The sequence below is a fragment of the Lagenorhynchus albirostris genome, chromosome 4 (genome assembly GCF_949774975.1).
Source record: "Lagenorhynchus albirostris chromosome 4, mLagAlb1.1, whole genome shotgun sequence".
Classification (NCBI taxonomy): Eukaryota; Metazoa; Chordata; class Mammalia; order Artiodactyla; family Delphinidae; genus Lagenorhynchus; species Lagenorhynchus albirostris.
In genome coordinates, this window is record NC_083098.1 from 146,894,395 (window position 1) to 146,919,900 (window position 25,506).

General features: G+C 54.3%; 1 protein-coding gene across 2 annotated transcripts in view; it reads left to right on the top strand.

Moving 5' to 3' along the window:
• ZFYVE28 (zinc finger FYVE-type containing 28) overlaps nt 1–25,506 on the top strand; it is a 111,472-nt gene that overhangs the window by 29,295 nt on the left and 56,671 nt on the right. For both annotated transcript variants that reach the window (XR_009540186.1, XM_060147458.1), the window contains exon 2: nt 21,638–21,778. Coding sequence is in view for 1 of the 2 variants with exons in the window: in XM_060147458.1 (XP_060003441.1) it covers nt 21,638–21,778 (141 nt within the window). In the remaining variant the exon portion in view is untranslated. The remainder of the gene's footprint in view (nt 1–21,637; nt 21,779–25,506) is intronic.

The following is a 25,506-nucleotide window of genomic DNA, read 5'->3' on the forward strand; positions in this document are numbered from 1 at the left end:
ATCCATGTGGCCAGCCCTCATCCAGCCCCTTGTCCTTGTGGGACAGCTCCGCAGCCTCCCGACATGGGCCAGATCTTGCCAAGTGGGGCAGGCGGGCAGGCCATCTTGCCAGTGGCTCACCAGGACATCCCCTGCCCCCAGAGGAAAAGCCCTGTGCTCAGAGCACCCCTGCACCGGCTCCCTCCCTCGTGGGGGCCCGGGATGGGGTGGGCAGGGGCAGGTGGGCCAGGCAATCTGACTAGATTCAGCTTGTTGAATACGCGGGGTTGATGGCGCTCTCGCGGGACTGAAAGGCTGGGTGTAGAGTCTGCGGCTCCAAAAGGCAATTGTCTGGCTGGTCCCAGGATGCAGGGCTGAGTGAAGGGACGGAGGAGGTGTGGGGAGGGGCTGAGGGAGCTTTGCCGGGCCTTGGCTGGACCTGCTCCTTCAGCAAACGTTTCCTGAGCTCCTGCCATGTGCCCAGCCCCGAGACAGGGCGGCCCGGCCTTCTTGGACCTTGCCATCGGCTGGGCAGAGACCCGTGCTGCAGTCAGTCCTGGGGAGAGCACAGAGGAACGCGGGTGGTGGGGGGCGCCTTCCTGAGGACGTACACGGGCCTGGGGTTGGCGGCCGCCCTAAGGTGGACATGGAGAGATGGAGCCTCAGGTGAACAGAGAGGCTCCAGGGAGTGTCTCAGAGGAATCGGGACAGGAAGGGGGACCACAGTCCTCAGACCTCAGTCCTAGACTGTGAGTTCCAGTTGGGATAAATAAAAATAGATCCAACTGAGATGTGTGGGAAAACTGCAGAACATCGAGGTAGAGAGGAAATCTTAGCAGTTAAGAGAAAAGACAGTGTAGCTCCAGAGACAGGGAGAGTCGGGTGGACTCTCTCAACGACCCCAAGTGCCACAGGACATAGGGAGGAAGAGCCTCAGTGCAGAGACGGTGACTGCAGCCCGGCTTTCATGCTGATGAACTCCTGCGAAGGGTGGGTTTCACCTTCTGTGGACCCTCCTTATAAGACTTATCATCATCAGATGTGTGTCGGCAAGAGGAAAAGAGAACTCGGGGTTCTCCCTCAGCGGAAGGGACAGCAGAAGCGGCCACGAGGATGGAAACTGGCCAAGTGTTGACAAGTGTCATCAGGTGTTCATGGTTTGAGAACGTGTGTGTCTAAAGCAGAGGTGACAGTGAAGCTGTAGAAGCAGTGTGAGCTCCGGGCACGAGCACGTATGCATTGTAGATTTTCTAGTGTCCACGTTAAAATAAATAGTAAAAAGGAACAGGAGAGGAGGACTTCGCCTTCCAGTGCAGGGGGTGTGGGTTTGATCCCTGGCGGGGGAGCTGGGATCCCGGGTTCCTCCCTGCCAAGAACCAAAACTTAAACAACAGAAGCAATACGGTAACAACTTCAATAAAAACTTTAAAAATAGTCCACATGAAAAAAAACTTTAAAGAAAACAGGTGAGATTAACTGCAATAATATATTGTATTTAATCAGCTAGATTTAAAATACTGTGCTTTCAGCATATAATCAACACGCAGACTACGGGACCCAGTACCTTCAGGCTTTGATGTCAGAGTGTTTTTCGCGCTGAAACCTCTCAATTCCGGCCGCCCCTTTGCAGAGGGGTCGCCAGCCCCTGGGGTGGTGGCTGCCGCTGTGGAAGGGGAGCCTGGACGGCAGGACCAGAGGGAGGGGTCCGGGCTGTCCGCGGGCTGCCGTTGAGCCTGGGGACTTGCTGGCCTCGGCCTGTGACAGCAGGTGATGGGGGCACAGGTGTTATTCATATCTCGTGGATTTCCAGGCAGAGCTGAAGGTCTAGTGTTGGGGCGGCCGCCGTGCCCCGCCTGGGGTGGCGTCTCAACCCACGGGGGGGGTTCATTCCACACGGCCTCCAAGCCGTGACCATCTGGGGCCCGGGGGTTGGGCATTGGCTCTCCAGCTCGGGGGAGAGTCGGGCGGGTCCCTAGGGAGTGGCCCTGGGGTGCTCCCTCAAGGTCAGCCAGGGTGACCGGGCCTTGTGGGAACTTAACCCTCCGTTTGATGCCAAGTTGCTTGAAATGAGTAGGAACGACTTGATTCTAACATTTTCCTGTAAAATCAGTGCTTGGGGATGAGAAGAGAAAGCCGCCTTCCTGGAGGCTTTGGAAAAAGGCCGGGACAAATCCCTCCTCATGCTTTGCCACCGTGGCAGCGAGGGCAAGGGCTGCATGCCAGGGGCCTGGCGCGGACGGCAGTGCCAGGGAGAGGCCACCCGGCAGACAGCTCGGGACAGATGCGCTTTGTGGATGAATACTGGTCGTCTGAACTCATGTTCATGTCGTTTGAATTAGCGTTTTCATAAGCAATAGAGAAAGACAAAGGTTCTCGAGGAGAATTCCGTTCTGGAAGCCCAGAACCTCCTGTGGGAAGAGTTGGGCCCCGTCCTCGGCCACCCTCCCACCTGAAGCCTGTCCGGCTCAGCAGACGCTTCAGAGCCCCACGTGTTCGGTGCACGTGGCCGTCCGCTCCTGACTGTTCCCGAGACCCTTGACAGAAAGGGGGTCAAGTGCCTGCCGGGATGTGAGTACAGCCGCTGCGTCTGCCGTCTGGGTTTATGTGGGTATATTTAAATTTCAGGTCTGTGCATAGATACTTTGGGCGTCTTTCCTCCTGAGGATACAAAGAGTTACTTTAAAACATAGGTTTCTGACAGATGTCTGTTCCTGTCTTAGCAGCTCTCAGCTCCTAAAAAATTAGAAGGCTTTTCTTTTTTGACAGATCTTTGCATCAGTTCTGGCTCTTTCTGTGTAATTGCACTCCGGTTATCCCCGTGGCTTTTTCTAAACTGAAGGGGCTGAACTACGAACAAGATGGGCTACGTGTGACTGCATATATCGTAATTGTAGGGTGAAAACACTGCCTTCGCTCTGAAGACATAGCCCCTCGGGTTTGCCTGGGGAGGGGCAGCTGTGTGGGCACGAGAGGAGGTCACAGGGCAGTGGGCCTTCCTTTGCCAGTCCTGCTTCTTCTTTTTAATTGAAGTATAGTTGATGTACAATATTATATAAGTTACAGGGGCACAGCACAGTGATTCACATGTTTTCTAGGTTATACTCCATTTATAGTTATTATAAAATATTGGCTGTATCCCCTGTGATGTACAATGTATCCTTGTAGTTTATTTGGTACATAATAGTTTGTGCCTCTTAATCCCCTACCCTTATCTTGCCCCTCCCCACTTCCCTCTCCTCCCTGGTGACCACTAGTTTGTTCTCTGTATCTGTGAGTCTGCTTCATTTTTGTTATATTCACTAGTTTGTTTTTACTTTTTTGATTCCACCTATAAGCGATATCATGCAGTATTTGTCTTTCTCTGTCTGACTTATTTCACTTAGCATAATACCCTGCAAGTCCATCCATGTTGCTGCAAATGGCAAGATTTCATTCTTTTTTGTGGCTGAATAATATTCCATTTTATATCTATTTCACATCTTCTTTATCTATTCCTCTGTCCGCGGTTGCTTCCAAATCTTGGCTATGGTAAATAATGCTGCTGTGAACATTGGGGTGCATGTATCTTTTCAAATTAGTGTGTTTTCATTTTCTTTGGGTATATACCCAGGAGTGGAATTGCTGGATCATAGGATAGTTCTATTTTTAGTTTTTTGAGGACCTTCCATACTGTTTTCCACAGTGATTGTACCAATTTACACTCCCACCAACAGTGTACGAGGGTTCCCTTTTCTCCACACCCTCTCCAGCATTTGTTATTTGTGTTCTTTTTGGTGATAGTCATTCTGACAGGTGTGAGGTGATATTTCCCTGTGGTTTTGATTTGCATTTCCCTGATGGTTAGTGATGTTGAGCATCTTTTCACGTGCCTCTTGGCCATCGGCATTTCCTCTTTGGAAAAATGTCTATTCAGGTCTTCGGCCCATTTTTTGATTGGGTTGTTTGTCTTTTTGGTGTTGAGTTGTATGAGCTGTTTATATGTTTTGTATATTAACCGCTCATCTGTCATGTCATGTGCAAATATTTTCTCCCATTGAGTAGGTTGTCTTTTCATTGTGTTGACGGCTTCCTTTGCTGTGCAACAGCTTCTAAGTTTAATTAGGTCCCAATGTTTCCTGTTGCCTTTTGCCAGCTCCTGTTCTAACCAGACGCACCACCAGGCTGTCCTTCCCAGTCTGAGGTCGCTGGGCTTTGGAGAGCTCTTTTGTTCCCTCTTGGTCACGAGAACACACGACAGCAAATGAAACGGTCACGTCGTGTTCTGACAGGACACGTGGCCTTTTTCCTGGGCTTCCTTCTCTGCATAGGCAGTGTCCCGCCAAGGACAGGCCTCACCTCAGAGCCTCCCCCCCGTCCTCCTTAGGCGCCCCCAGGCTTCTGCTGCAGGTGACCAAAGGGTTGTGTGTGGTTTTGTACCCTGCTGTCCCCCTGCCCCAGTGGGCTAAGGGCTGGGGTCTGTGGTCGCGGGGTTCCTGTGCGGCTGCCCAGTCCCGGACAGCCTCCTGCTCTGGACCATGCCAGGACATCCTCGGCCGCTGGCCCGGCAGCCCCACCTGTGGCCCTGTCACCGAGCAGGCCTGGCTCCTGGCTCCTCACCCTGGGGGACGGGCAGGGGCTGACAGCTGCTGGGTTGAGGACCAGCCTCCTGGCACGGCCTTCCCGAGGGACCGTCAGCAGCTCGAGGGCAGCCTCATCCCATTTCCCCGTGGGCCCTGAAAGGCGGTGACAGCTGCCTGTCTCCCTGCCCAGTCCTGCCCCCTGTGCCTTGGTGGTCAGCCCGTGGTGGGCTTGGGCCATGGCCAGGGACCTGCCAGTGCACCCCCAGGGGCGTTCCAGGCATAACTGCCACAGGGGTTGGCCCTCTTCCTCCCAGAGCTGGGGGCGTCCCCGGCAGAGGGGTGGCAAGAGCACAGGGGGAAGTGGGTGGGTGACCTCTGGCCACATCGTCACGTCCTCTCCCTGGGCCTCCTGGGTTCACCCCGACTCTGCCCCTGGGCATCCTCGCTGACCCCAGGCTGGACACCCAGCCCCTCACTGAGATGGTGCCCTGGCCCGTCACCTCTGTCCCCAGGCAACCCCCTGATCTGTATTCTGTCATTACGTATAGATTGCATTTTCCAGAATTGTGTATAAACGGAATCAGTCTACCTGGGTCGGCTTCCCAGTCACCCTACATGTTTTGAGGCTTACCCACATTGGAGGGTGTCAGTAGCTCCCTCCCTTTTATTGCTGAGGTGGGTTCCGCCGTGTGGACGGACTGCAGCTAGTTTGTCCATCGCATGTAATGGACGTGTGGGTTGTTCCCAGGTTCTGACTGTTACAAATAAAGCGGCTCTGAACATGCGTGCGCAAGTCTCTGTGTGGACGGCGGCTCTCACTTCTCTTGGGACGGCTGGGTGTAGAACGGCGGGTTCATACGGTCGGTGAATGTTTAACTTTTTGAGAAAACTGCCAAACCGTTTTCCAAAGGTTGGACCACTTAGCATCGCCACCAGCTGTACGAGGTTCTAGTCGCCCTGCACCCTTGCCAGCACTTGGTGTGCTCAGGTTCTAAACTTTAGCCATCCTGGCGGGTGTGAGGTGGTAGGTCACCGTGGCCTGAATTTGCACTTGCCTGATGACCACGTGTTGAGCATCTTTTCATGTAGGTCTCCTTTTTTTTTTTTAACATCTTTATTGGAGTATAATTGCTTTACGATGGTGTGTTAGTTTCTGCTTTACAACAAAATGAATCATTTATATACATACATATGTTCCCATATCTCTTCCCTCTTGCATCTCCCTCCCTCCCACCTAGGTCTTCTTTAGTTGTGTCTGTTCAAATCTTTTGCCCATTTCAAAATCCAGTTGTCTTCTGACTGAGGTGTAACAGTTCTTCTGTATCTCAGGTGTAAGTCCTCTGAAATAGACATGTTTGACAAATATCGTCTCCAAGTCTGTGGCTTGACTTTTCATTTTCTTAACAGAGCAAACTTCTGAATGTTGGTGAAGTCCAGTTCATTTATTTGTTTGTTTGACTAGTTCGTGCTCTTTGTGAGCTATTTAAGAAAACGTTGCCAAGCCCAGGGTCACTAAGATTTTTCTGTTTGGGGGTTGACGGTTGTGTGTGTGATGAGCGAGGCTTGAAGATCAGTTTTTTGCCCATGGCTGTCCGATTTTTCCAGCACTTTTTCTTGAAAGGATTCTTCTTCTCCATCGCATTTCTTCGGTGCTCTTGTCAAAAATCAGCTAGCCGTGTGTGTGTGGGTTTATTTCTGGACTCTCCATCCTGTGGCATCCCCAGGCACGGTAACAGCCAAGACCATCCCTCTCTATGCCCAAACGCCCACCTGGCCGGGCACTGACTGTAGGCTGGTTCTAAACACGGGAGCCCAACATGCAGCATTCACCCCGTTGGGAGGATGTAACCAGGTAGTGAGAAGAGGAAACACCGCCTTGTGACACTAAGTCTGTGCCCTTGAGGAAGAATATTCCAAGCATCCAAGGAGAAAAGGACTCTCCTTTGGGTAACCGTTCTGGTCTGGATGGCCCTGTTTGCCCTTCCTCCCCGACTCGGGCCACCTTCTCACCTGAGCCCTCAGGTGGCCCCCTTGTGGACACAGGCTGAGGGCTTGTCCCAGATGCTCTACCCTGCCTGTCTCCCAGATGGCCCAGCACTTAGGACCTGCCCTGCCCGGGCCCCCACTTCAGCCCAAACCTTCAGGAGGTGGCCGCTGACTGGTGCGTGGGCCAGCCTGTCTGCAGGAGCTGCCCAGGCTCCCGTCTCTCCCCACCTCGAGGGAGTCGGGGTGGGCACACGGCGGGGGTGGGGCGTCCAGAGCGGGAGCCCACGGGCTGTTCAGCTTTTGCCACTGTTGCGGATTCACGTGAAAAGTTTTAATTATCTGTCCACTATTGCTGAAGGGAGTCTTTTTATTTTGTGTGGCGTGTGGTTTTGCCCTGACCTGAGAACCTGCATCTGAATTATTTCGCCGCAGACCCTGTCCTTGTTCTCTGAGCAGACACCCAGTTGTTTCTCTTCTGCCGTATGTCAGAACATCTGCCTGTAGTTTTTCCTCTAAAAATGCATAAAAACCAAATACAGGCTCTTGCTGGACTATATTGCAGGTAATTTTTATCCTCTGGGGAAACGGCACATTGGTGAGAACAGGTGTTCTGTTAGGATGGCTGTCTTTAAATGGTGAGAGCTCATTGTCTCTGATCCGTGCTGTTAGTGACGAGCAACCTGTGAGTCAAGTGCTTCTAAGTTTTATTTGATAAACTCAGCAGCAAGTGTAATAAAAAGGAGAATTTGCCAAGGGAGTTCGGTGTGGGCCCCAGCGAATCTGCAAGCCGACTGGACGGCCTGGAGCCGGCTGGGCCCATGGGTCCAAGGGCCCCTCTGTCCTCTCCCTGCCGCCACCCCATTCCCCACTCCCTTCTCCCCACTCAACACCCCAGACCAGGCCCCTCCCCCTTCTCTCTGCTCCAAGTCGCCCCCCTGCTTCTCCCATAAGGAGCAGAATCCCAAACCTAACGGGTTTGAACACGAAGACCCAGACTCCAAATCCGTGTTGCGAACTCTTCCCCCCGTGTCGTGTTCCACCTCAAGACCCTGTCGCCTTTCCTGTGCAGCACTTTGGTGGAGTGGGCACCGTGTCCTCTTGTGGAACCATCCGGAACCCTCCGCATCACACAGAAAGGTCGGCGGTACTGACACCAGCCCTGCACGGACACAGGCCAGGGCGCGGTGCCCATCCTGCTTCCGTGGGGCCATCAGAGGGAGGCCATCAGAGTCAAGGGCGGGGCAGGGGGACAGCCTCCAAGGGATGCGAGCTGGTGCCCTGGGCAGCACACCACGGGGGGCTCACGGCAGCACCACCGTGACGAACAGAGGCAGGATCCGGACTGTGCCCTCCCTCTGGGTGAGCCGCTCACCAGGCCCCTCCCGCATCCCTGCGGACTCGGCCAGCAGCATTCGGGTCCGGGACCGCCTCTGTCCTGCAGGTGTGTCCCCTGCATTGACGGAAGGCTTGTGGGAAGAGAGGGTCCAGAACATGGGGTGAAGCTTGTTCTCAGAAGCACAGGAGGCGAGCGGGGAAACCCGCGGCCCCCTCGTGTGACCCAGGGCGCGTGAACCTGACTCCCTGTCTGCGGCCTGGGGCGTCCGGGCATGCTCTGGAGGACCCAGAATTGTGGGCATTTTCACCTCCGTGTGTCCGTAGGGCCTTGGGCGGAGCTGCTGCCCAGGGCAAGTTCACACAGTAAGTGGAAAGAAGCTGGAAAAAGAAGAGGGACTTCCCTGGGCCCCCACAACAACCGGGACACGGTGGTCCCCTCTCCTGCCTGCTTGTGCTGTGGTGCACCTGGTCGTCAGGGTGGGGAGCAGGGAGGGTGCGTTCCTTTCTCGTGGCTCCTGTGACCACAAAGTAGGTGGCTGAGAACAACAGGAATGTATTCTTTCACAGCTCAGGAGACCATGGTCTGAAAGCGAGGTGTTGGCAGGGCTGGTTTCTTCTGGAAGCTCTGAGAGAGAGTCTGGCCCTTGTCTCCTCCAGCTTCTGGGGGCTCCAGGCGTTCCTCGGCCTGTAGACGCGTCGCTCGGATCTCTGCCTGTTTCTCCCATGGCCTCTCCTCTGTGTGTATGTCCCCTTCCCTGGTAAGGACACTTGTCGTAGGAGGTGGGGCCACCCGGGTAATCCAGGAGGGTCTCATGCCAAGACCCTTACCTTCCTTCCATCGGCAAAGACCCGTTTTCCAAAGAAGGTCACATTCACAGGTTCCACGTGGACTTTTGAGGGCCACCTATCCCACCTGCTACAGGTGAGTAGGGAACACCTCGGGGGTCCCAGCGCAGGTGATGGGGAGCCCCTTCGCCTTGTCCCAAGGAGTCTCTGTACAGCAAGTTGGGTCCTGATCCTGGCGACGCTGCCGCACTGCACAGTCCACACCTGCCCACGGCTTTGGTGAGGTCATATGGCGGTTGCAGAGACGACCCTCATCGCTGCAGACAGAAGGCCCAGTGTAGACCGTGCGTCTGTCTACGGGGCTGTGGACGAGTAGATCTGGTCAGACCCGAGAGCGCCTCGGCAACTTCACGCGCGTGTGGAAAGATGGCGGGAGCAAAGGAGACTTACAGATAGACGAATGGCAGCACACGGAAGGAGGCTCTACGGCGTCGGTCACCAGGGAAACGCAAGTCCAGATGACACAGCACTTCACGCCCACCGGGACGGCTAGAATCAGAAAGCCAGACGGCAACAAGTGGTGGGGAGGACGTGGAGAAATTGGACCTTCAACACTGTTGTTACGTGATCAGTTTTACTGAGATGTAATTGACATGCAGCGCTGCACGAGTTAACGTGTGCAGCATGAGGAATTGACTTACACACATCCCGAAATGGGCATCACAGTAAGTTTAGTGAACATCCATCTTCTCATATAGATACAACATTAAAGAAATAGACGACATTTTTTCCCTGTGATGAGAACTCCTAGGACTTTCTTAACTTTCACGTATAACACACAGCAGTGTTAACTATATTTATCATGTTGTACATCACATCCCTAGTACTTCTTTATCTTACAACGGGAAGCTTGTACCTTTTGACCCCCTTCGTCCAATTCCCCCTCCCCACACTGTCCCGCTTCTGTAACCACAAACCTGATCTTTTTTCTATGAGTTTGTTTGTTTTTGAAGTATAATTGACCTACAACACTGTGTTAGTTCCTGTTACACAACACAGTGATTTGATGTTTCAAAATGATCACCAGGCTACGTGTAGTTATGATCTGTCACCATACAAAGCTATCACGTAGTTCTTGGCTGTATTCCCCACACTGTACATTTCATACCCATGGCTCATTTATTTTGCAGCTGGAAGTTTGTCCCTCTTAATCTCCCTCACCTATTTCTATCCTCCCCTCCTCCCCCCTCCCCTCTGGAAACCACCTGTTTGTTTTCTGTATCTATAACTCTGTTTCTGTTTTGTTATGTTAGTTCATTTGTTCTGTTTTTTAGATCCCACATATAAGTGAAATCATACAGTATTTGTCTTTCTCTGTCTGACTTATTTCACAAAGCATTATACCCTCTAGGCCCATCCATGTTGTCTCAAAAGGCAACATTTCATTCTTTTTTATGGCTGAGTAATATTCCATTGTGTATATGTACCACATCTTCTTTATCATTCACCTATGGATGGGCTCTTAGGTTGGTTCCATATCTTGGCTGTTGTAAATAATGGTGCAATGAACACGGAGGTGCAGATATCTTTTTAGATTAGTGTTTGCATATTCTTCAGATAAATACCTAGAGGTGGGATTGCTGCATCATATGGTAGTTTTATTCTTAAGTTTTTGAGGAACCTCCATACTGTTCTCCACAGTGGCTGCACCAATTTATATTCCCACCAACAGGGCACAAAGGTTCCCTTTTCTCCACACCCTCGCCAACTCTTGTTACCTGTGTTCTTTTTGATGATGGCCATTCTGACAGGTGTGAGGTGATATCTCATTGAGGGTTTGATTTGCATTTCCCTGATGACTAGCGATGTTGAGCATCTTTTCATGTGCCTGTTGGCCATCTGCATGTCTTCTTTGGAAAAATGTCTATTCAGATCCTCTGCCCATTTTCTGAGTTGTTTGTTTTTTGATGTTGAGTTGTATGAGTCCTTTGTACACTTTGGATATTAACCCCTTATCAGATATATCGCTTGCAAATACCTTCCCTCGTTCAGTAAGTAGCCTTTTCATTTTGTTAATAATTTCCTTCACTGTACAGACACATTTTAGTTTGAGGTAGTCCCATTTGTTTATATTTACTTTTCTTCCCCTTGCCTGAGGAGACAAATCCAAAAAAATATTACTATGACCAATGCCAAAGAGCATACTGCCTAGGTTTTCTTTTAGAAGTTTTATGGTTTCAGGTCTTACATTTAAGTCTTTAATCCATTTTGAATTTATTTCTGTAGATGGTATGAGAGAGTAGTCCAGTTTGACTCTTTTGCATGTAGCTATCCAGTTTTTCCCAACACCATTTATTGAAGAGACTGTCTTTCCCCCACTGTATATTCTTGCCTCCCTTGTCGTAGATTTATTGCCCATATAAGTGTAGGTTCATTTCTGGGTTCTCTATTATGTTCCATTGAGCTGTGTGCCTGTTTTTGTGCCAATATCATACTTTTTTGATTACTGTAACTTTGCAGTATAGTTTGAAATCAGGGAGTGTGATACCTCCAGCTTTGTTCTTCTTCCTCAAGATTGTTTTGGTTCTTCAGGGTCTTTTGTGTTCACATACAAATTTTCGAATTATTTGTTCTAGTTCTGTGAAAAATACCATTGGTATTTTGATAGCGATTGCATTGAACCTGTAGATTGCCTTGGGTAGTATGGTCACTTTAACAGTATTAATTCTTTCAATGTATGAACACGGTTTATCTTTCCATCTGTTTGTGTCATCTTCAGTTTCTTTCATCAGTGTCTTATAGATTTCTGAGTACAGGTCTTTTACCTTCTTAGTTAAATTTATTCCAAGTTATTTTATTCTTTTTGATGTGATTGTAAATGGGATTGTTTTCTTAGTTTCTCTTTCTGATAGTTCCTTGTTAGTGTATAGAAATGCAATAGGCTTCTGTATATTAATTTTGTATATGGCAGCTTTGCTGTTATATGATTGTTAAGTGGTGCAGCCACTTTGGAACACAATCAGTTCCTCGAAAAGTTTAACGCAGTTACCACGTGACCAGGAATTCCACTTCTAGGTTTATGCCCAAGAGAAAACATAGCCACACAAAAACCTGTTCATAGCAGCATTATTCACAATAACCAGGGTAGAAACAAATGCCCACCACCTGATGAACGGATCAACAAAATGCAGTCCATCCACATGGTGGAATATTATTCAGCTATAAAAAGGAATGAAGTACCGACACATGCTACTGCATGGATTAACCTTGAAAACATGCTATGTGAAAGAAGCCAGACATGAAAGGTCACATCTTGTATGATTCCGTTTACTTGAAATACCCGAAACAGGCAAACCCGTAGAGACGGTAGATGAGGAGCTGGGGGAGGGATGACCGGAAATGGGTGTGAGGCTTCTTTTGGGGCAATGAAAAGGTTCTAAAGTTAGATCCCGGTGACGGTGCAGACTCTGTGAATATACTAAACCCTCTGCACTGCGTACTTTAACCAGGAGGACCTTATGGGATGTAAGTCACATCTCAATAAAACTGTTTCTAGAAGCCAGGATTACACTCTTTGGAGACAGGGTGGCTGGGCTCATCCCAACCCGTTGGAGCCGCCTGTCCACAGGTCAGCACCACCCAGGTGGCCCCGGGTGAGCTGCTGTCAGAGGGTCTGGGCCCGAGGTGGCAGCAACCACTCTGGGTTTCTAAGTCCTTGGGTCCCTCAGGGGTCTGGAACTGTGCGTCACCCGCTCCTGCTCACCAGGGGCCTCCCTCATGGTGGCTTCCAGTGACGTCCGATCTCTTAGGTCCTCCCGGCGGGAACATCCCTTGGGATTCCATGTTCCTCCCCAACCAGCGTGTCCCTAGGACCCAGGAGTGGCCTCTGCCAGTCCACTTCATCCCAGCCTGGTGGGGGGATGTGCCCAGGAGTGGGGGGGACCCTCATGGGCCCCAGGCTGGGTCGGCTAAGCAGAGATCAGGGTGACCACCTGCAGTGATCAACGTGGCCCGGAACCCGGGACCCCTGTTTGGGTCTTTTGATTGCTCCTCTGATTAAACAAATAAGTTCAGTTCACATGCGTTCTGATTAAGTCACTCAAATCCTTTTTGAAGGAGAGGAATAATTCACAATAAGCAATTTAAATTTCCACTTCCCACGAGCGGACTTCCATCCGTCCTAGAAGCTGAGAGGATTGCGACCTCCCCTGGGCTGTTTCCTGGGCTGCTGTCCACCAGGCCGGGCCAAGCCCAGGACTTGTCCCCGCAACGGGGCATGGCCAGTGGCACCCCAAAGGCCCAGGGCCCCTGGGACAGTGTCCTGTGGCTGTTAGCAGAATGTGAACAGAATTGATTGGCATCCTAACAGGTTTACTATGTAATAGTCTTAAAAATAACATGCTTTTTAAAGAATCTTAAGCCTATTGAAATTCAAAGACAAGATCTCCTGCAGTGTGAAAGCCCAACTGTCAGATACCATTTGTTCCATTTGGTGCTGCGGTGACACTCCCCCTCGAGGTCTGTGCCACCCTGGGCTCTTTTCCTCTGCAGTTACGGAAGAGCTTCTTTCTGACCCACTGCAGCTGCTGCGGTTGAATTTCTTGCAATCAGTGTTCTTGGCGTGTCATTACACAGCACTTGATTGAGAGTTTTATCTGAGAATCCACTCTCCTTCTGAAAACCCTTTGCCAGATGCTCAGTTACCTCCAGGCATCGTGTCTGCAAATACTGTGGCCAAGGCAAGTGTGGTCACCTGGGATGTTGCAGGGCCCCGAGCCCAGGTGCTCTCCTGGAAGGGGGGTGTCCAGCCCGATAGGGGATACCTCATCCTCACAGGGCCAGTCCAGCCTCCTCCCAGGGCTGGGGGCTTGATATTCCAGAGAACTTCCTCCCAGGGTGGGGGTCCGTCTCCAGATGAGACTACAGCAGAATTATAAAGGGGCCCCTCGCTGTACCCCACGGGCAGGGACCCTCTGCAGTCAGAGGGTTTTCTCCTGAGCCGTTGCTGGGCTGCTCTCCAGCGTGGCCGGCAGTGAGGAAGCTGCCCCCTCGGAGCTGGCTGTGGATTTCACTACAAATGAGACCAAGTCAGCTGGGAGGAGCACCGCTCGGTGAGACAGCAGGTGCAGGGAACTGACTTACTGGATGTCTAAACTGGTCCCAGAATCTAAAGCTTTGAGGGTACTAATTTAGCAGACCATCTGGGAAGCTGCAGAAGCCTGGGCTTGCCTCAGGGCAATCCACGGTCAGCTCTGCGTAACAAGGTTCTTATAAAACATCGTTTTGGACAACACTGGTTATAGAGATAAAAGTATTTGAAACAAAAATTTAGTGAGGTTTAAAACTGTCGCAGGGCTTCCCTGGTGGCGCAGTGGTTAAGAATCCGCCTGCCAATGCAGGGGACACGGGTTCCAGCCCTGGTCCGGGAAGATCCCACATGCCGCGGAGCAACTAAGCCCGTGCGCCACAACTACTGAGCCTGCGCTCTAGAGCCGACGCACAACTACTGAGCCCACGAGCCACAACTACTGAAGCCTGCCCACCTAGAGCCCGTGCTCCGCAACAAGAGAAGCCACTGCAATGAGAAGCCTGCGCACCTCAACGAAGAGTATCCCCTGCTCGCTGCAACTAGAGAAAGCCCGCGGGCAGCAACGAACACCCAACACAGCCAAACATAAATAAAATTAATTAATTAAAATAAAATAAAACTCTGTCTCAGAATTTAGGTGAATCTCTTAGGTGTGGATAAGATTTCAGGACTATTTTTTGCTGGAGTAACTGGACCCTAGGTGTAATTACATTTTGCATCTCCCCCGTCCCCCCAGATTTCTCTGGGATGTGGTGCCTTGTTTTTGGGTGTCCACGTTCAGCCCCAGGCTGTGTTGGGGGAGTGGCCTCAGGCAGTGTCTGAGCTCACTGTGAGGTTGGGTTACCTCCCCTCACCTGGGCTTCCTGAGTACCACTCGACTGGGGTGGTGTTTCAGTCCTTGCCTTGCTGTGCTAAGGAGGAGGTGCCCCTCCCACCAGAGAGGGACTTGCCCTCTCACAGGCACCCCTCCTGTGGAGTAGGGGGCAGCATTCCATTCTGTGTCTGGACCATGTGTGTCCACTTTTCCTCCCAGAATTCATTCCACAGCTGGCTCAGTGGAGGTTTTCTGGAGTGGAGGTGCCTCTCCAAGCCCCCTAACCCAGACTCCAGCCCAGGCCCCGAGCTGGAGGGCTTGGGGAGGGCCTCCCCTGGCCCACTGGGAACCAAGCGCATAGCCAGCGCTGCGCCATTTTTGAGCCTGAGTCTGGAGAAGTGCTTCCCACCAGCCAGGCCTGGCGCTGGCCACGTGTCCTCAGGTCGGGGCCAGGGTTCGGGGCTCTGAAGGGTCGGAGACTAGGGCTGGGCCTGCTCTGGGTGCTGGACTGTGGGCCAGGGCTGGCAGGCCGAGGGGCCAGGTCCACTTCTGCAGGCGGGCGGTTGAGCGGCCCAGACCCCCAAGTCCGCGCCGGCGCGTGCGCGCGCGCGCGCACACAGACACACACCCCCCGCAGGTGCACACACGGGCAGTGGGTGGTTCAGCTCCCCCTGGCGAGCCCTGGAGAGGCGCCGGCGTCCTTACCTTCGTGCTTGCCTGCGTTTCTGGGGCTGCTGGTCCTCGGCCTAACACTGCGACTTCCCTGCCTTCAGGGGCAGCGGCCCCGAGGCCCAGCCTCGCTGCACCCTCCTGGCCGTCGCGACTTGGTCCTGCCCTGTGAGATGTGGGGGGCCCCGCGTTTGGGGCCCCAGTGTCTTCCTCCTTCCCCTCCGCACGCTCGCTCTTCCGGGCTCACCTGGACACCTGCGCCCCAGGGCCCCTCCGCGTGCCCTGCCCTCTACCCCTTTCCGGTTCTCTGCACCCCGGCCCTTGCACCCTTGCCCACCTCCCCGCCCTTCTCTGGGCGCCCCCTCCTGCCTGACTCGAAGGACCCAGGGGCCCATGGGCAGTGGGCACGCGCGGTGGCTGCGCCTGTCCCCGACCTGGGACTCCGGGTGGAGGGGTTGCTCGCACCCTCGCTGTGGGTCACTCCTCCTCCTGGGGTTGAGGCCCCCGTGGGGCTCTGCCAGCAGGACGTCGGGGCGTGTTTAGCCGAGTTCCGGGACAGGGCGCTGGGGGTGGCAGCGATGCTCGCAGGAATAACGTGGTTCCTTAGAGTCTCATTTCTCACTTATCACGGTCAGTTGACTCCACCGCCGCGATGACCGTACCAGGTGCAGACCCCCCTGGCGCCGTGCGAGGTACCCCGTGTGCTTTAAGCCCACTTTGCAGGTGATAAACTGAGGCTGGGATAAGGTCACGGCCGGTAAGGTACGGAGCGGGACTTGAACCTGGAGCCCACCCTGGACCCGTGTCCAGCACGCATCCTCTACATTTGGTGCCCACCTGGTTCCTCTTGCCACCTGAGCCTCAGACTCTGCTCCCATGCTCTGGAGGGCCCTTGATTCCTCTAACCGAAATGGCTTGTTTTGTTATTATTACCGTAGGGGTAAAATAGTTATCGATGCAACTCGAACGTAAAGCCTTCAGCCTTTCCTGGGCAAGCACTTGGCAGTGTTTTGCGGCAAAGGGCTGCGCCCTTGAGGCAGCAGGGTTCACAGTGGCCTGGCTGGCCTCCGCACAGCTAAGGACAGGCCACCTGTGGTGCCAGGTCAGGCTGTAGGCACGTGTGGGGCCAGCTGACTGTCCACTGGCGCCTGCCCAGGGTGGGTGGGTCCCGGGGTTCGGCAGTGATCTGGTCTGCAGCCCAGGACAGGGCCAGCCTCCCGGGGGGAGGGATGCTCCCTGGGCTGCAGACTTGACACGTGGTGTCTGTGCAAGCTGACCCCCTGTGGGCCCGCGAGCCTGGACCCTGAGCCACAGAGCCCGAGGCCTGGTGGGACCTGCCGGCTCACCCTCCGGGCCACATGGTGCCAGCCGGGATGATGGTTCTGTGCTCTCTTGTCCCCATCACCCAGCAGGAGCCAGTAGGGAAACTGAGTCCCGGGAAAAGGCCTTCCTCTGTCGGGGGCCAAGTGACAGGAGAGACTGCTTACTGGGTATGGGATACTGGGTGGATTTGTGAATCTCGCTCTCTGAGCCTGAGTTTTTCCTTTTGTAAATTGTTGGATTAGGGGAGTTAGATGACACACATTCAGCGCTGGGAGGTTATCTTTGTGATTAAACTGCACCCAAACCCTGCCCACCCATTTCTACGACCACCAGGGATGGGCCCCCCTCTAGTCTCGGTAGGAAGCAGCTGGCTGCCCCAGGGGCTCCCTGATGGGGGGTGCTGGGCAGACTGAGCGAACCACGGGCGTGGTGATGTGCCTCTGGTCGGTCCCGTACCTAGGCCTGAAGGCCACAGGGAGGGCAGGTACCCGAGTCCTGAGAGAGAGCAGGGGCCGGAGGGGCCCCCAGTGGGAGCCCTGGTGGAGAAGCCTGGAGGGGGGAGGGGGCAGCTGAGTGGGGGTGGGGCGGGAGTCACCAGCCACCCGCCATCCACGGGCCAGATGGCAGGGCTGCCACCATGTGACTACAGGAGTGTGTGCCTATCTGGGGCGCCAGATCCGCTGATGGTGGCTGGCGGTGCCGCCAGGTCAGCGCTGGTGTACCGACGCACTCCGGTGGACAAGGCCGACCTTGGGGATATGGGTCATGGCCAGCCGGGCACTGCAGAACTCAGAGGGGACAGAAGCGTGGTGGAGAGTCGCAGGAGGGTCTGGGTGAGTGTTTGGAGGAAGTGAGGGGTCCCAGCCCTGGTGACCAGTGGTCAGTGGGTTTCCTTGGCAGTCCAGTGTGGCCTGGTCAGCTTCTCCCGTGCCCAGGGCCTGAGGATCAGCGGGTGGTCGGATGCACAGCGCGGGGAGCAGCCAGGTTCAGGGTGTGTGTGACTTGAGGCTTTTCGCTGGTTTCTCTGCGATGCTCTTGGATTTGGGTGTGGAGTGGGGAGTCCAAGGCTTTACTGGAAAACTGGTCCAAGCGAGGCCCAGGGCCTGGGCTGGGCTCTTAGGCACCCAGCCCTCACGCCTGAGCTCCCTGCGCTCTGTCCAGCTGAAAGGCCCACCTGGGGGTCCAGCGAGATCCGCAGGGCTCTCTTCTGCTGAGTGTCAGGGTGGTGGGGGTCCCGTGGGGTAGTACGTCTCGGGAACCAGCGTTCGGAGCCCAGGTCGTGTCCTGGGACAGCTGCTGGGGGGCTGCTGGCGGGGCAGGGGGCTGGGACTCTGCGCAACCGGGGCTGCACTCCATTGCTGAGCTTGCGAGGCGGGTGTGAGGGGGCTGGTCCTTTCTGACCTGGCCGTGCTGCCTGTCCTGCCATCTGTCCCGCCCACCTGTCCCACCATCTGCCTTCTCTTCTTGTTCCCTTCCTGGAGCTTGGCTGTGACTGCGCTGCTGCCCTGCAGTGACAAGCATCCTTCTAAGGTTCTTCCGCTGCAGTGTTTACTTCCTATTTGGGAAGCGAGAGGCGTGAGAGAGCTCCTGCCCTGGTCACTCTCACCTCCTCCTCTCTCCCACATGGGCTCCTGAGTATCCTTAGAGTGAGACCTGGGCTGGCTGCCAGCCCTGCCGTGTCCACTGATGTGACCTTGGCCGTTAGTCTTCTTCATTTGGGTCAACACTGGGCCACCTCACAGAGGGGTCTGGGTGGCACCCGCTGAGGCACAAGCAGTGCTCCGCACCGGGCTAGGGACGCTCGTGGTTCATGCCACATTCTGCCGCAGCCCAGCTGGCCAGCCTCACAAAGGCTGGGTCCCTCCAGCATTGTCACACGCCTGGCTCAGACGGGCTCCTGAGGGCGGGGCCTGAGCTCACACCCACCTGCATCCTGTATCCCACATCTGCATTCACATCTGCATCCCGCATCCCCATCCTGCATCGCAGAACAGGTGTCTGAATGAATGGATAATTTCATCAGCTTAACAGAATTAGTTCTGAGTTAGTCAGCTTTTGCACTTCGGACTGATTCAGTACTGCTGTGTTTTGGGGTGTTTGAGGCTTCTTTGGGGCTGCTTGTTCACTACTCTTCTAACCTCCTAAGCTAAATGCTACCTTCATTAATTTTATTTTTGTCTTGTAACACTGGAATCTGTCATTGCTATGAATTTATTGTGAGAAAATATTGACATCGTGTGCCAAAAAAGACATTCCTACTGGGCTCTATTTTATTCTCTTATAGTTTTTATTTCAAAGCTGGGTGAGTACTTCTTCGTATTTATATCAATTGATTTTCTTTGCTGTGGACATTTTACTTAGGGACATTTAAAAGTCTAATTTAGGGGCTTCCCTAGTGGTCCAGTGGTTAAGACTCTGCGCTCCCAGTGCAGGGGGCCCGGGTTTGATCCCTGGTCAGGGAACTAGATCCCACATGCCGCAGCTAAGAGCCCGCACATCGCCACGAAGATCCTGCATGCCGCAGCTAAGACCTGGTGCTGCCAAGTAAATAAATAAATATAAAATAAATAAATAAAAGTCTAATTTATAATTTGATTTTAAATGTTGTTGAACGAGGCTTCCTGATTCAAACCAAAGAGAGAGAGTTCCTGTTCCGAATCTTTACCTTCCTCCAGTCGGCAGGCCTTCAAGTTGGCCTGAGGGTGACCCTGCCCTGCTGGACCGATTTAGTCCTGAGTGATGAGCCGGCTGGAGACTGCTGTGTTTGCTTCATTCTCTGCATACTTGGAAATGTAGCACCAAAATTTTCTTTTGGATTCTGTTAATCAGCACAGATTGAGTTTTGTAAGTTGTGTTCATTCATTTCCTGGACTTCTGCCCGGAGGTTCTGTCTCCCTAGTGTCTGGGGTGTCCGGGTGAGTATGGCGGCCGCACTCGGTTAAGATTCTCCTGCTGCTCCTTGGCATCCCCGGGAGACACAGGGAACTTTGGATTCTTCTTTGGAAATGCCAGTCCTGAGGGGGCTGGAAAGCTGTCTCAGAATATCACTTAAAATTTAAAAATCAAAAGAAAAAATCAAAAAAAATTTAAAAATCACACAGATCTTTTGTGTCTCAACAAAATAAAGATAATTGTTAGGTTAAAAATTTTTTTTTTATTCTCTAGCTTCTGCTCTGTGTGTGTGTGCTCAGCTCTCTTTTTGCTAATGGTCGACACATTTGTAGGTGTGCTCTTAAGGTCTTTGATTTACTGAAAACAAAGCAAGGTGAGCCCAAAGGGTTTGTCTCTGTGCATCGATTCCAAGGTGGCAGATTCTACCACGCCCACCCCGTGCCCTTCGCAGGGAGAGCGGGAGGCTGTTCGTGGTCACGGAGACGTTTAGCCCACGCAAGGCTTGTGGGGGTTGGCTGGGGTCCTCCAGGACTGGGTGCTGTTGTTTTCTTCCCTGGCCTCTCCCCGGGCAGGCAGGCCCTTTCCAGTTCTCCACAAGCCCCACTGCTCCCTTTTGTCTTCTCCCCTATGTAGGTGTCTGCCAGGCCCTGAAGACACGAGATTGAACCCCGGTTGGGGGGTCAGAGGGCAAGGGTGTCTCTCCCTCCTCCCAGCTTCTGAAACTAAGAGGAGGCTCCAGGGTGGGAAGTGGGTCCAAATGGGCCTTAATGGAGGGATGTGGGTCGGGGTGGGGGGAGCTTGACTCAGGGTGGCAGGGACAGTGGGTGAGGGCACCATTCAGAGAGTCAGCCGGCTCCCCACCTCCCAGACCCTCTCCTTCCGTCTTTCCTTCCAGTCAGCACAACAGGAAAGGGGCAAAAGTGTACTGCCAGCCCCTGACCCCAACCTGGTTCCTGTCTCATCACAGAGGGGTCACTGGTGGCCCTCCTGGGCGTGAGTCAGCTGAGCCCATGGCGGGAGCCAGGGTCTGGACCTGCCCCATTCCTGGCCATGCCCCCAGCCCTGAATCCTTGGCAGTGGGTGCGCAGGTGCCTTTGCTGGGTGTGTGCAAGGATCGGTGAATCCCCGCCACTCTACTGTGGAAAAGTCCCAGGGAGGTCTCCCATTGGCCCTGCCTGGGTCACATGTCCGCCTCCTGGGCCAATCACTGAAGCCCCCCTCCCCCCTGCCTGAGGTCGGCTCAGCCTACCGGAGGGGCTTACTCACCACCCCAGGGGTTTGGGCCAGTGTCCCGAGTGACCCAGAGTCAGGCACTGATGAATGACCAAGTCCCCTGAGCGGAGGAAAGAACCACCCTGGGACGGGCCACGTAGGGGAAGGGGGCGGAATACGGGCTCCATCGAGCAGAGAGCTGAGAGAAATTACAAAAATAAGTTACCTTATGTTCAACAAAATGTAGGGTGTAAAGACAGCCATGTGCTGATTCTTAGGTAGAAGAAGGAGGGAACCGAGGGTTGATTTGGGTGTCTTTCCTTCTCTTCTGTCTTTCTCTGTCCCATCCTGAAGGGCACCTTTTATAAAAACATGTTTGAGGGCTTTGCAACCCTTCCCGTGTGCTTGTCCTAATCCTGGAGACTCAGATCCAAGGGGACAGCCCTTGGCACCTCGGCTGGAGGGAGCACAGCGCGGAGGCCTGGGGTGGGCGTGAGCGTGTGGACAGGACAGCACGTGGCCGGCGGGGCTGGAGCTGGGGACAGACCTGGGCGGTCACGTGGCCGGCAGGACGGGCGGAGGCGCACGGAGCTGGGCCTTCGCTCCAAGGGTGGGGTTACGCCTGAAGACCCAGAATCAGAAGAACGCCCCGTGCCTTTCGTGGGAGGTGAGCCTCTGAGAGAAGCGTTTCCCGCCACAAAGCCCCGCACCTCCTGGGTCGTGGAAACTGGGCTGAGCGCTGGGAGGAGGCTGGGGAGCGGGCCGCGCCCTTCCTTCAGCGGCCGCCTTCATCACTTCAGTTTAGTTTAGGACTAAAACTCCTTTCTGAGCGCTGATTCCACCGTCCCGCGCCCCGGCCCTCCCCAGCCCTCGTCTGGGGTGCTTCTCCCCGCCTCCGGGGCCTCAGGGGAGCCGGCGGGGTGACGGGCCCCGCCCACGGTGGGGACAAGGCCACGCCCCCCCGGGCGGCGCTCACCCCCTCTCTCCCCGCAGCGGTCGGACCCGCAGCTGCTGGCGCAGTTCTACCACGCGGATGAGGAGCTGAGCCAGGTGGCGGCCGAGCTGGACAGTCTGGACGGGCGGAAGGACCCCCAGCGCTGCACGCTGCTCGTCAGCCAGTTCCGCTCCTGCCAGGTGAGCGGCGGGACGGAGGGGAAGGAGGGCGCGGGCCGGGGGAGCCGTCTCAGGGAGGGAAACCGGACCGGAGTGGGGCGGGGGGGACATCCCGGGGACAAGAGCAGGTTGGAAGGGGCGGGTTCGCGGGACACCCTCGGAGAGGAACGTGGGAGGACGAGGAGCCGGCACGGGGAAGGGGACGACGGCCCGCGGGGCCGCCGCAGAGCTGGCAGGGTGGCGACCTCCTGCTGTAGGGTTCAGCTGGTCCTGGACACCATGCTGGGAATTCCTCTCGGTTACCTGAACCCCGGGAGGCTTCACCAGCACAAGAGCACGTGGATGAAGCAAGTTTTGTCAAGTGACCGTCTGGGTCGTTCACCAAGTTCCAGAACCTTCTCGGTGTATTCAGCCCACCAGTCTGAGTCTCCACCGGGGAGGTGAGGGCTGTGCGTCCTAGATCACAGGGGTGGGTCTGGGGAAGCAAATGTCCCATCGTGTGTTTCAAGCATCAAGGGTTCTTACAGAATCCTTGAGGGGGCGGGAAGAGTACACCCCATCCCATTCCCATCTCTCAGGAGGGTCCAGGGACCAAGGGGACAGGAGGGTCTCCCGACTGGCTGGTTTGTCGATGCCCTGCTTCCCCACCGGAGGATGTCCTTCCTGTGCCCTCAGCTCGCCCGCCCACCGCTGACAGCGAGGAGGCCTCTCTCTGCCCCCTCCCCCCACCACAGGGTGGGGCTCCCTGCAGGGGGCTGTGTTTACTCCCAAGGCCGCTTATGCCCCTCACTGGCTATTGTAACTGCATGTTACACAGAGTGACCGCGTGGGGTGAAACTCGGCTTGTGCCTTGCAGAGCCGCGGCAGGGAAAATCAGAGGGGGGGACGGCCCTGGGAGTGGATGCGTGTGAGGCCGCTTTAAAAAGGTCGAGAAACGAATCATAAAAATCAGCCAAAGTAGTTCACGCTCACATAGCGACACAAGCATCTTTCACTTCTCACTGCTCTCTGAAGACCCCTGTGTCGGGGTCCCCAAAGCCACGCTGGGCTTCCAGCAGGAGGACACGCAGGGCTCACATATACTCAAGGCTCTGATCCATGACAGCGAAGGGCTGTGAAGCAGAACCACCGAAGGGAGAGGGCCTGGGGGCGAGGTCCAGAGGAAACAGGCGCTAGCTTCCAGAACCCCGTCCCGTGGAGTCACGCGGGCCACACTCCACCCCCAGCGACACGCTGTCCCCAGGGAAGCTCGTCAGAGACGCAGAACCGGGGCTCTCATTGCGGGGCCCGCAGGCTCCGCAGGCCCCTCTGCCGGGCACACACCAAACTCCAGCCCCGGGGAGGGGGGAAGGGTGTCAGCACAGACTCAGCAGGGGAGGCCCAGGGAGCCCCCATCCCGACACCCCAGCTCCCGGACGGCAGCCCAGGGCCAGCCTCGCACGCAGGCCTCGCAGAGGGCGGCAGCCAGGCCCGCTGGGAGGACTCCTCTCCCCACAAACGCGTGGCTGAAAGTTATGGCTGAGGCATCCTGGGTGCTGGCTCTGTACTCAGCTGCCCGCCCCAGGAAAACGGACTTAGAAGAGGCGCCAGAGTGAGCCTCCCTGTGTGTACCGTGACTTTATAAAGGCTTGTCACTGTCCCATTTGTTTCACTGGCCAGTTACTGGGGCTCCTTGTCTTGTCAGGGGCTCGCACTACAGTGAATTTCTACAAAGCTCAGCTATTTAGGTTGGAAAGTCACTTTTATTTCTAACATCTCTCTTGAAACAGGTACTTTTTTTTTTTTTTTTTTTTTGGCTGTGCCGATCGGCTTGTGGGATCTCAGTTCCCCAACCAGGGATTGAATCAGGGTCATGGCAGTGAAAGCCCGGAATCCTAACCACTAGACCACCAGGGAACTCCCCGAAACAGGCATTTTGCCATTTCTAATTTTCATTGACCTTCATGATGCTGCCAGTTCATTTGTTCATTCATTCCTTCATTCCTTCATTCAACAGCGCTCACTTGCAGAGGTGCCCCTGGGCAGAGGGTGGATGATGTCATAGGAGGTGACATCCTATGTGACATAGGATGATGTCACAGGCAGGCGCAGGGGAGGTGGGCATTTGGCAGGCCGTTGCGGTCAGGGAGGGGCTTCGACAAAGGCCGAGAGCATGGGGTGATGTGTGTGATCCCAGCACGAGAACCGAGATAACATGCAGGTCTGACGGATGCGGCTGGCTGCAGCCCACTCTGCCGGGTCACTTGCTGGCCTTGATTTTAGAGCACGGTTGCCCTGGGGAGGTCACCCAACTCCAGATTTAGCTGGTCCCCCATCCCCTGAAGTTCCCAGCACCTGTGAGTCAGTTCTAGAGGATGTGGATGCCCCTGCCAAGTACCCAGAGGTCATGAATTTCTCGGCCCTGGGTAGTGGCTCAGCCCCCTATCGGGGGCACCTCAGGCCTCCCAGGTCCCATCAGACCAGGTGGACCCTCAGCTGAGCAGGGGGCATCTGTGCAGAGCACGCCTGGCAACGCCAGCCTGGCCCGGCTCTGCTTCCCGGGGGCCCCTGCGGGTCTTCACGTTGGTCTCAGTGCTGCTCAGGTCATACCTTCTGTCTGGGGTCAGCCGGACAGGCTGGTTGGGTGTGGTGTTTTGAACCTTCTGACCCGAAATGGAGTCTTCTAGCTAAGTCTCCAGCCTGACCAGGCACGCAGCAGAGGCCCAGTGAACCGCAGCTTCTCCCGTGTGGCACTGTGGAGGGTGAGGCAGGTGCACTGCGGTTCAGCCTCGCTGGGCTGACTCTCATCCCAGTTAGAAGGAATCTAAGTAATGCGCCTTTGCGTAAACTGAACTTCCTTCAGGAAAATTGTGGGCTAGGGCACACATGAGTATGCAGGTGGTTTCTGATGACGTTTGCACGGGTTTTCGTTTTCCTTCTTGCTTCAGAAAATCATAGAGGATTTAAGAAATCATGCTGATGGCGCAGTAGGATGAAATGAATTCTGGATTGTTGTTATGCACTGAAGTGTGTCCCCCGCCCCGCCCCCAATTCATGTGTTGAAGCCCTAACTCATAGCGCCTCAGGTGTGACTGCATTTGGAGGTGGAGCCCTTAAAGAGCTGATTAAGGTAGAATGAGGTCACTGGGGTGGGCCCTGATCCAATCTGAGTGATGTCCTTACAAGAAGAGGCAGTTAGGACACAGACAGGCACAGAGGGATGACCACAAGAGGACACTAAATCCCTTATCGGACAATGACTTGCGAACATTTTCTCCCAGTCTGTGGAGTAGCTTGTCATTCTCCTAGCAGTTTTGCGAAGAGCCTAAGTTTCAAATTTTGATGCAGCCCAATTTACCTATTTTTTTCTTATATAGATCATCCTTTTGGTGTCATATCTAAGAAATCTTGGTCTAACCCAAGGTCATCAAATTTTCTCATTTTCTTTCAGAAAGAAAGAAAGGTTTTATATTTATTTATTTATTTGGCTGCATTGGGTCTGTTGCTGCGCGCGGGCTTTCTCTCGTTGCGGCAAGCAGTGGCTACTCTTCCTCGTGGTGCATGGGCTTCTCACTGTGGTGGCTTCTCTTGTCGCGGAGCATGGGCTCTAGGCACATGGGCTTCAGTAGTTGTGAGGTTTTATATTTAGGTCTCTCATCCATGTTGACCTAACTTGAGTATATGGTGTGAGCTTTCAACCAACATTCATATTTTTTTTTTTGCAAATGAATTTTCAATTGTTCCAGCATCATTTGTTGAAAGACCATCCT